This window comes from Astyanax mexicanus, chromosome 15, assembly GCF_023375975.1.
Source record: "Astyanax mexicanus isolate ESR-SI-001 chromosome 15, AstMex3_surface, whole genome shotgun sequence".
Classification (NCBI taxonomy): domain Eukaryota; kingdom Metazoa; phylum Chordata; class Actinopteri; order Characiformes; family Acestrorhamphidae; genus Astyanax; species Astyanax mexicanus.
This window is the reverse complement of record NC_064422.1, coordinates 9,897,727-9,908,035: the sequence shown is the minus strand read 5'-3', so window position 1 is coordinate 9,908,035 and position 10,309 is coordinate 9,897,727. Positions and strand designations below refer to the sequence as shown.

At 39.7% G+C, this 10,309-nt stretch overlaps 1 protein-coding gene across 3 annotated transcripts in view; it reads left to right on the top strand.

Moving 5' to 3' along the window:
- The first annotated feature begins 266 nt into the window (after positions 1–266).
- The window catches only part of taok2b (TAO kinase 2b), a 35,426-nt gene continuing 25,383 nt past the window's right edge, over positions 267–10,309 (top strand). The window contains exons 1-7 of one of the 3 annotated variants that reach the window (XM_049464761.1): positions 267–809; positions 4,407–4,547; positions 6,764–6,835; positions 7,016–7,117; positions 8,331–8,376; positions 8,646–8,742; positions 10,116–10,229. In XM_049464761.1, coding sequence (XP_049320718.1) covers positions 4,416–4,547; positions 6,764–6,835; positions 7,016–7,117; positions 8,331–8,376; positions 8,646–8,742; positions 10,116–10,229 — 563 coding nt within the window. In that variant the 5' untranslated portion in view covers positions 267–809; positions 4,407–4,415. The remainder of the gene's footprint in view (positions 810–4,406; positions 4,548–6,763; positions 6,836–7,015; positions 7,118–8,330; positions 8,377–8,645; positions 8,743–10,115; positions 10,230–10,309) is intronic. The other 2 variants (XM_049464762.1, XM_007248689.4) reach the window with 2 other exon arrangements.

Sequence of the window (10,309 nt, the reverse complement as noted above, 5' to 3'; positions counted from 1 at the left end):
CTGCGCTTTCCTCAGAGCAATGCTGCATCAGCAGCAGTTCAAAAAGAGGTGGAGTCTGACTTCACATGTATGGGAGGAGGCATGTGCTAGTCTTCACCCTCCTGGTGTTGGGGCATTACTAGTGAAAGGGTTAGTCCTAAGGAGTGTGTGGGTTGGGTAATTGGCTGTGTAAATTGGGGAGAAAATGGGAAAAAATTTAATAAAATTATAAAATCAATAAATAAAATATTTTTTTTTCTAAATCATAAAGCTTGTGAATCGGTTCATTAAAAAGAACCGATTCAAAAGAACCGAACCCCATTGAGACGCTCGGAGCTCCGCTTTCCGTTTTCCTCTCGGCTCCCGCCCCGCTCCGCCATCACACACACAAAAAGCGCACTGAGGGGAAAGAGAGGGGATGAAAATGGAGATGTTGGTGTCGAACAGAGGCGAATTAAACGAGTGACACCAACGTAATGAGCAGAAGTGCTGAGAATGGGAGCTGGAGCGGAGCGAGGCTCGGCTCTGTGAAGCGGTTCAGCCGTGTTTCGCTGAGGATCAGCTGATGGTTCTCTCAGCCTCGGCCGGAGAGTAACGCGAGCAGCGCCGCTTTTAGTCCCCAAAAACGCGAACAAATCCCGCAGCCAGCGCTGTTTCTTATTCATCCGATCCACGGGCGGCTTCCAAACACCTGAATCCATGGCGGGTCGTGTGGATGAGGCGGCCCGGTGCTGAGTGAAGAGGAGACGGGGAAGAAAGGACCGGATTTTGCTCTCCAGGCCGGAGCGTTAGCTAGCATTCGCTAGCTACGGCGAAGCCTGTGAATCACGGTGAGGAGGAGCCGTTACTGTATTAAATTTAACAGTTATCGTCTGTAACGCGTCAAATACACCTACATTTCATGCTTAAACAGATTTCCATTCATTTAAAGAGCCACAGTCCGCTTTCTAAGTGTCTTTTTTGCTTCCTTGTGTTGTTTTTATCAAGACGTTGGTTCATTCGTTTTTGGGTTAACGTTAGCTAGTTAGCTTAACGAGCTAACGGGTTAGCTTAGCTTATTTTAGCTGGGTTAACCAACGGTAGCTGAAATTTTGTATGCTTTAAACATCATAAAGTAGCATATTTAATGTAAGTTGCAGCTCTGAAAAGAAAACGAGACCACTTAAAAATGACGAGTTTCTTTGATTTTACCAAATTGAAAACCTCTGGAATATAATCAAGAGGAAGATGGATGATCACAAGCCATCAAATCAAGCTGAAACGCTTCAATTTTTGCACCAGGAGTGCAGGCATAAAGTTATGCTAAAGCAGTGTGTAAGACTGGTGAGACTGGTGGTGGAGAACATGCCCAGATGCATGAAAACCGTGATTAAAACCCAGCGTTATTTTACCAAATATGAACTTGTTTTCTTTGCATTATTTGAGATCTGAAAGCTCTGCATCTTTTTGTTATTTCAGAAATTTCTCTTTTTTGCAAATAAATGCTCTAAATGACTATTTTATTTTGGAATTTGCGAGAAATGTCAACAGCCAAGTGTTCATTTTACTCAAACCTATAAATAGCCAAATCAGAGAAACCGATTCAGAAATTGAAGTGGTCCCAGAGCTGTATGTTAAAACAATATTCACTGTATCTTCTTGTAGTCTTGAGCTTAAAGCTAACTAACGCATTTAGACGAGTTTATTAACCCTTTATTACCTAGCTAATCAAATGCTGTGCTTGTAACCTATGTGATAGCTAGGCTAAGCTAACGTTAGGTAAGCATATCAAGCAGCTGGTCTCGATTCATCGTGCTTCATAACCATCTCTCCTTAATGTTATATTGCTGTATTTTCTTTAAGCTTTTAAGCTAGGTATTTTAAAGCCTTCAGACCCACACATGGTTGTTCATTGTCCGTCTTGGTTTAGCTAAGCTAGTAAATAAATCTGTGCACAAATAGCTGGTGACGTTGTTTTATTCACTAACTAGCTGTCATATCCCCATTTCTCTCCATCCACGCACCATTGCGCTTTATGGCTTATTCTCTGTTGCAGTGCTCCTTTCTCCCTTAACTGAAAACCCAGTCAAAAATACTAGAGATACAGTCAGAAACATCTTGAAAAAGATTCAAGAAGGGATCACCATCTCCATGTTTCCAAAAGGCTGTCAATGATTATTTATTAAGAGCTTTGTTCCTGTCAGCCATCATTAAATGTGCTTGTTCTGCTACAGTTCTTGGGTGAAATGAACATAAACATGTAACTAAAATAAGGGATTGGATGTTTTAATTTAGCTGCGTCTTCATTCTAGTACAGATTTTGACAGGTTTCTACACTGCCTGTCCAAGTCTTCACCTGGATTTAACTAAACAAATTATCTCAGGTTATTGCAGTCGGTCAGGTCTAAGTTTAGCAACAGTATGTGCTGAAATAATCATGTCAGCTGACTACCTGAATATACTGAATATAGACCTTGTTATTCCATCAGTGGATTTTTATTATTTTTTCCAGATGGTAGAGCATATTCCAAGTTAACGAAGTGATTTAGGGAGCATGAGATCATCATTTTCACACATGGATTGTTCAACACAGATTCTAGATCTTAACCTCATTGAGAATCTTTGGGATGTGCTGGATGGAGAAGAGCTGCTTTGCGCAGCAGTCAGACTCTACCATCATCAATGCTACTGCAAGATCTTGGTGAAAAATTAATGCAACATTGGAATGAAACCAATCTTGTGACATTGCAGAAGCTAATCGAAACAATGCCACAGCGTATTTAGTTAACCAGTTTGATGAAGCTTGACCAAGCTGGTTGAAGAGCATTGGCCATCAACTCCATGCTAGTCTAGTTGACCAGCATGACTGCAATTAAATGCAACATACTGGTCAAGAGCTGTTGAACCAGCTTGCTTATGAGAATAGGAAGTTTGTTTTTGTACTGGATAGCCAACTATTTATTTATTATAATATTTAAAACAATGCAGGGGATTTAAACAAATTTCTCTAGAAGCTATTACCTATAGTCTTTCTCTGGAAGATGCAACATGGAAAGCTGAATGGTGGGAATTTTTCCTATAGTAGCAAGCATTTTGTAGGAAGACAGTGATACTCACCCATACCTGTACTTCCTTAGCATCATCCTTACAATCAGGACATTTGCCAATTCATATCTTATATCCATAGGATCGGGCGGCACGGTGGCGCGGTGGGTAGCACTTCCGCCTCACAGCAAGACGGCCTGGGTTCGATTCCCGGCTGGGGCGACCCGGGTCTTTCTGTGTGGAGTTTGCACGTTCTCCCCGTGTCTGCGTGGGTTTCCTCCGGGTTCTCCGGTTTCCTCCCACAGTCCAAAGACGGCACGTTCAGGCTAATTGGAACTTGATTGAAATTGCCCCTTAGGTGTGAGTGTGTGAGTGAATGTGTCTGTGTGTCTGTCTGCCTTGCGATGGCTTAGATCGTAGAACCTTGTGATTAGACAGTACCTTTCCTGCCGCGAAATAGCAGACGAGCTGATGTGGCGTTAAACTCGACTACCCAACCCAACCCATATCCATAGGATCCATGTAACACACAGGTATAAACCATACCCATCAATATATCCACATATATATTTACATGCTTGTCTATACCCATACAATCTGTATAGCAATCTATACTCATACCCACCCTTGTAATTTTTATACTCAAGCTCATTCATCTCACATATATATATATACTGACCCATGTACGAATATGTACACAAATTCTTTAATATACCCATTATGTAGTACCCTTTTACCCACTCATACGTATGTCTAGCAATATCAATTCATACAAATTATGGTCATAAGTCCTTTAAATGAATAACACTGAGATATATAGGTGCATCCCAGTGAGAGTTATTATGTCCATCACAGCAGCTTTTAATTTGTTCGTAAAAAAAGCCTCACGTGGCATTCTAATGGACAGCAGAAGGGTTTGGTCAGTGGATTGGCCCGGCTTCACTTGAATTGCGAAATCTTTCAGGCCTGATGCTGGATGTGGTGCGCGTGCCGTGCTGCCATCCCCTGGTGTATTTGCCAGTGTCTTGTTTGATGTGGATGACTGGAGGTTCTATTATTGGTTGTAGGGATCAATTATTCATAATTTGTTTTAGGAATATAGGCCTGTTAGCTGAGCTGCACATGTGAAAGTGGCGCCATATCCTAGATTCTACAGCTGGTTGCAGGACTGAAGGCTGAAAACATCAGATCTGCAGGAAAATGGAGCCTTTTCTCTTCTAGGGGCAATAAAGGGTGTAACAGTTCGTTCTCTCAACAAGTGCTCTGAATTAGGCATGAGAGAGGTTTTCTATGGCTGCTGTTCTGAGCTGTCTACTTATGCGGTTCTGCGTGGCTGTCTAACAATAGTGCGGTGCTTTGAAGCCTTTTTTAAAGTGCATCTATGTGTGTGTGTGTGCATGAAGGCGCTGGCCATGCCGTCGACTGCGCGGGCAGGGAGTTTGAAGGACCCGGAGGTGGCTGAGCTCTTCTACAGGGAGGACCCGGAGAAGCTCTTCACTGACCTGCGCGAGATAGGCCATGGCAGCTTCGGAGCTGTCTACTTCGTAAGTCTTAAAATAGCGTCTCAAAGGTCATTAAATGTTTATGAATGTTTTATTATTGTTAGATGGCATTTATTGTGATTGTATATTTGCCAGTGCAGGGGCACACACTTAGAAGTGTATGACAAAACAAATAAATCAAAATACACTAATTAGAAGGCTGTCATGGACTTCAATATAAAGGATTTAATTCCAAGTAATTTGAGAGCATATCTATTACTCCATTCATCATGAAATTTTGGTACAATATGAAGAACCATCAGATTTGTAACATAATACAAAACTTTAGAAAAGCAATGTTATGTTACATATGAGTTTGACTCTGTAATGGTAAGATATAAATGGTGTTACTGTCATTTTTTGAGTCTACAGATTGAAGACTTGACTCACATTATCTGCGGTATCAGCTGATTTTCAGCTTAAGTCTGTGATCAGTGATTAACCAATTATCTAGCTGGTCACAGGATGCAGCGCTAACTCATTCAACCACTATACAACAATACGTACCTCGTGCATGGTTGCAGAAACCTATTAAAGCCATTGTTGAAATCCACTCAGACTGCTAAAAGAATGCCTCCAGTCTGGTGTTTCTACAGTATTTGATTTAAACTTATATATTCGTTTTATTTTATTCTATTTGGTTTTATGACCCCTTTACACAGCAATATTACTGTCTGTTGTAACTGACCACAGTCAGTTTTAGTTCTCTGTGAAAATCAGAAAAATGTAAAGCTCCTTATCTGGGCAGTAAGGCTATGTTCGCACAGCAGTTAAATGTGGCCCAAATCAGATTTTCTGTCCGAATATAAGATATATATTTTACACTATTCACTAGAGGTGTGCCAAAAAATCGATTCACATAAGAATCTTGATTCTCATTTACTACGATTCAGAATCGATTTAAAATGTCCCAAAATCGATTCTGAGGGGCGGGTTTTAGACTGATTTTGGGCTGGGTATTTTTGTTGGACCTGGCAACCCTGGGGATAGCGCTTGTCCTTTCAAACGGAGATCTTCCAGACACACACAGAGCGTAGGTGTTTGAGAATCACCGGTAAGATGGCAGAACAAGCACTATATTACATTAGATTAACGTGTAGTTTCAATGTTTTATGGCAGAATGCTTCATAACAAGCATAAAAAAGATCGCTAGTAGTTAGTTTCAGTAACTGTTAGCTAGCTAACTAGCTAACTTTCCAGTTCCACCTTAAATAACGCTACAGGTGGCAGCGGGCTGCAGCATTTAAGGCGGAACGGAAAAATACAATAAGCTAATCAGAGCTAATTTCAGCTCCTCATCACAGAGGAATTAAGGAATGGACCATATGAATTAATTTCTCCACCTCCTGCCCCCTTTCTGAAGAAATACAACGACCTTAAATTAACTAGTTAATCAGCAGCTGCTCCTGAACTTTAGCGCTCCACTGCTATCATCACATCAGCCCAGCAGCGTCACCTACACACCACCGCTAGTAGCCTGGTAATAAAGCAGTGTTATTTATTATTTATTTATTGTTCATTAACGTCATTGTGATATCCCAGTGATTCCTCTGTCACTGAGGACCCACATTCCTGCACATTTTATTGTTTTTGTAACACATTACCTGCTCCAGGACCAGTGTATATTATGGAGGGTTTTTTTTCAATAAGATTCATAAGCCAGAAGCAGAAATTTTTATAATTCAAATCGTTTTGAATCAAAAATCGATTTTGAATCGAATCGTGGCCCCCAAAATCGGAATCGAATCGAATCGTGAGATAGTAAATGATTCCCACCCCTACTATTCACAATGTTTTTGTTTAAAGTTACCTATAACCAACATCTGTCTGAATGGTTCACACTGTGAAACTGATGCACATGCACAAAAGTTTCACTTATATCCTTGTTGGAATCTTAAGAGTTATAAATGAGTTAAGGATACAGTTGGTCTCATCACCGAGAATTCACTGAAAAAAAGGACATTATGCAAGTTTCAGTTCAGCCAAATCATTAGAAACAGCGCATGGCTGTCACCACAAGCCTTCTAATATTATTGGGACAGAGAGAGATGTCCAAATAGGTCAGAGGTCTGTTACCACGTTATTATGCCGCTGAAGTCTTTATCTCTCCGATGCTGTCCATTTTACCGTCTTCTTGCCACCTGGCCATAACAATGTGTGTGTATTGATTGAACCTGAAAAAAACAAAAAACAATTTCTTCTTTCTGTTTTGTCTGTAGGCCCACGACATCCGCACCAATGAGGTTGTGGCCATCAAGAAGATGTCCTACAGTGGCAAGCAGTCTAACGAGGTAAAAAAAACATTCAGAGGCACTTTAAACGCACTCTGGCGGTGGGGTTAGGCATGCTTGCAGAAAAAGAAAAAGTGTTGAAGTAAATGCTGGGCCCTTTAGGCCCTTCAGCATGCCAAGAGCTGGATGCTGGATCAGCCTGTGACCCGTTTTCTCATTGTTCTCTTGTTCCTGCTGCAGAAGTGGCAGGATATTATCAAAGAGGTGAAGTTCCTCCAGAAGCTGCGGCACCCCAACACTGTGGAGTACAGAGGCTGCTACTTGCGAGAGCACACAGCATGGGTGAGTGTGTGTGGGAGTGGGAGAGACGGTGATTGTACTGCTCTGAGAAAAGAATGTACTGACCCGGTAGCACCGTTTCCTTTTTATTACAATGGCACCTCGGCAGTGTCCTTCGATTGCTTGCGCTCACAAGGCTGTTCTTCTTATTGTTCCTTGGGAGGCACTGATCTGAAAACAGAATTGACCTGAAGGGGAGTTCTGTTCTTAAATTGTGCAGACAGTTTCCCAAACATAAACAGAGTGGGGTTTGGTGTGAAATGGTTCCTTATAGCGACTTTATATAGATTTATTTACAGCGGTAATGAGTGGAATCAAGTGTCTGTTGCAATGACTGCATAACAAATGGAGCTATGTTTTTACTGCCCAAACTAAGCTGTGAACCTATACTTACATGGAAGGGTAATGATGGTAAAATACACACAAAATATATAGATAAATTGATCTCAAAGAGTTTGGAACTGGGCTGGCTTCTTTGGGTGTTTTTTGGTAATGTCTAGTTTGCCCTTTCTATTAATAATCTAAACCTTGTGGTTATCCCTCTGTATTAACTCTCATGAAGTCTTCTCTTAATGGTAGACATAGATATTTATACGCCTTCTTCCTGAAGGAGTGTTCCTCACTTGAGTGGATGTTGTGAAGGGTTTATCTTCACCATAGGAAGATTCTGTGATCATCCATCACTTTTTATTTTTGTCTTCCTTGGATGTCCAGGAATATTTGAGTTTCCCGGGATCATCACAGTGCTCTTTTTTTTTTTTTTTTTTTAAACCAGAATGTACCAAAAGTTGATTTTGGTCTCTGCTATCTCTCAGATAGGTTTCTTCTTTTTCAGCCTAATGATCGATTGTTTCGCTTCTTTAACCTCATGTTTATTGGTTCACAGCATCAGCTACCAAACAGGGCATTAGCATCCTGCTTTAGCTTTAGCATGTGGAAATTAGCATCCTGAATCTACGGGGTGATTCAAAAGTAGCAGGACACCCTTTAGTTTCAGAAATGAAATATGGCGGCCATGTTCCAAACTATATTCACATTCAATATAGGAGGCCCACAGGGCCGTATAGCTTTCTTTAGCTTTCTTAAGATATGACAAAAGTTATGGGACATGCTGCTTACTGTCTCATGTATTTGGCATATCAGTATATCTTGCAATATAATTCATAGTGTGTGTGTATATACATATAAACACTCATTCTAAGTCTTTCTTACTCAGCTGGTGATGGAGTATTGTTTGGGGTCTGCCTCAGATCTGCTGGAAGGTAAGTGAACCACCAAAATGAGTTAACTGCACTAATAATACATAGTATATTTACTGAGATACTAAGAGAAGTGCACAGGCCTGAAATTAATAGATATATAATCACTGTCTCAGTTTAATTTGGGAGATTTATAATGATAAGTCATTCAGTCAAGTCTTACACTATTTATTTTTTTGCTTAGTGTTTTTCATTGTTGTTCCAGTGCTTTGACTGTGAGAACCTGCTGAAAACGGGAACCTTTCTCTTCTCTTCCTCTTTTTTTTACTCAGTGCACAAGAAGCCTTTGCAAGAAGTGGAAATTGCAGCCATTATCCATGGTGCACTGCAGGGCCTGGTATACCTCCACTCACACAACATGATTCACAGGTACAGACTCAGTCCCTCAGGCTCCTGTGGTGTCGGAATTACTCAGGTCTTTATGTTGAAATGTTTCAGTGCCCAGCTTTGTTCAGGTGAAAAGGTTTCAGTAGATTTAGTTCTTTAATGACTGGTTGTTGGTGGTCAACTGACAGTAATCAGATTCTTAAATTACATTAATGATATTACTGCTCTGATTTGCTGATTTGTGATGGTTAGAAAGGGGTTATATTTATTAAGGAAAAAAAACTAATGAAGGTGAAGTAGTTCATTGTATTAAAAGAAGTATCATTGTGGTCTAGTTTATTTAATTTAGTATGAACTGAATATTGAACTAGTTTATTTTAACTGTGACATTTTAAATGGTTATAGTTGCAGACTTTGATAACACAGCGTTTCTTTAAAACTTTACACATGTTTATGCTGATTAGTTCTTCCCCTTCCCTACCTTTTTGCTTGTACTGGACCTTGTGTACATGTAGCATTTGTTTATTACTGAGCATAATTGGTGCACCAAACAAATGCTATCATAGACCTTAACTAACTAATATAAAGCTTAGCTCAACTCAACACAAAGTAAGGTAAAAAAGAGCTTGCACTTTAAACCAGAACTACAGTACTAAAGACCTGCTTCTACAATTATAATAAAAATCTAATGATATATAACTGAATATTTTTCTTTATTGAGCTCTTGTACTTTTAAAGGTTTAAGTACTTTTTCGTGGTGATGCTTTCATAATTTTATGAAGAGATCTGTTGCAGTTGAACAATTTAAGTTACAAATCATACATTTATTAATAATTTTAAATGTGCCCTTTTAAAAACATTTATTTAGCTATTGCTAAATGTTATTACACCAGTTCAGTAAGTAACATAATACAGGAAGTTGATAAATCCTGCATCTAACATGTGGGGTTACATATAGGGCCCATTCCCTTTTTATTATAGTTTACTCTCCCACTCACTCACTATTACCTACACAACACTAGTAACCTCATACACCCAACAGTAAGGTTGCTGTGCCCGTTTAGCAATATTTGACACACATAAAACACATTAACATATTTATATACAAAGTTGCCATTTGCTTTTTTTTTTTTGTTTAATGCACTTTATTTTATTTAAAAAAAAAAATGAAAAAACAAAAACAGTAAAATAATGTAACGAACAGTAAAATAAAAAAATTAAAACTCCTTTACTACAGCCCTACTCATTTTATATCGGTATTTGTTTCTCCCCGTCATTTTTTTATTCTTTTTGATCAGTAGATGAAATGCCGTTTTGTTGTGGATTTTCTGTTCAATCAGTATAAGTGTATATATGACAGATGAGGTTTTGAGCTGTAATTGAGAGCGAGCTTTCTGTGTACTGTGTTCTCACAGGGACGTGAAGGCTGGAAATATCTTGCTGACAGAGCCAGGCCAGGTCAAACTGGGAGACTTTGGCTCTGCTTCCATCGTTGCCCCCGCCAACTCGTTTGTAGGCACACCCTACTGGTAAGAAGCTTGAGCTTGTGTGATCTATAAACCATCAGAACATGTACATTGAAATAAATCTGCTGGACCTTATAGCAACA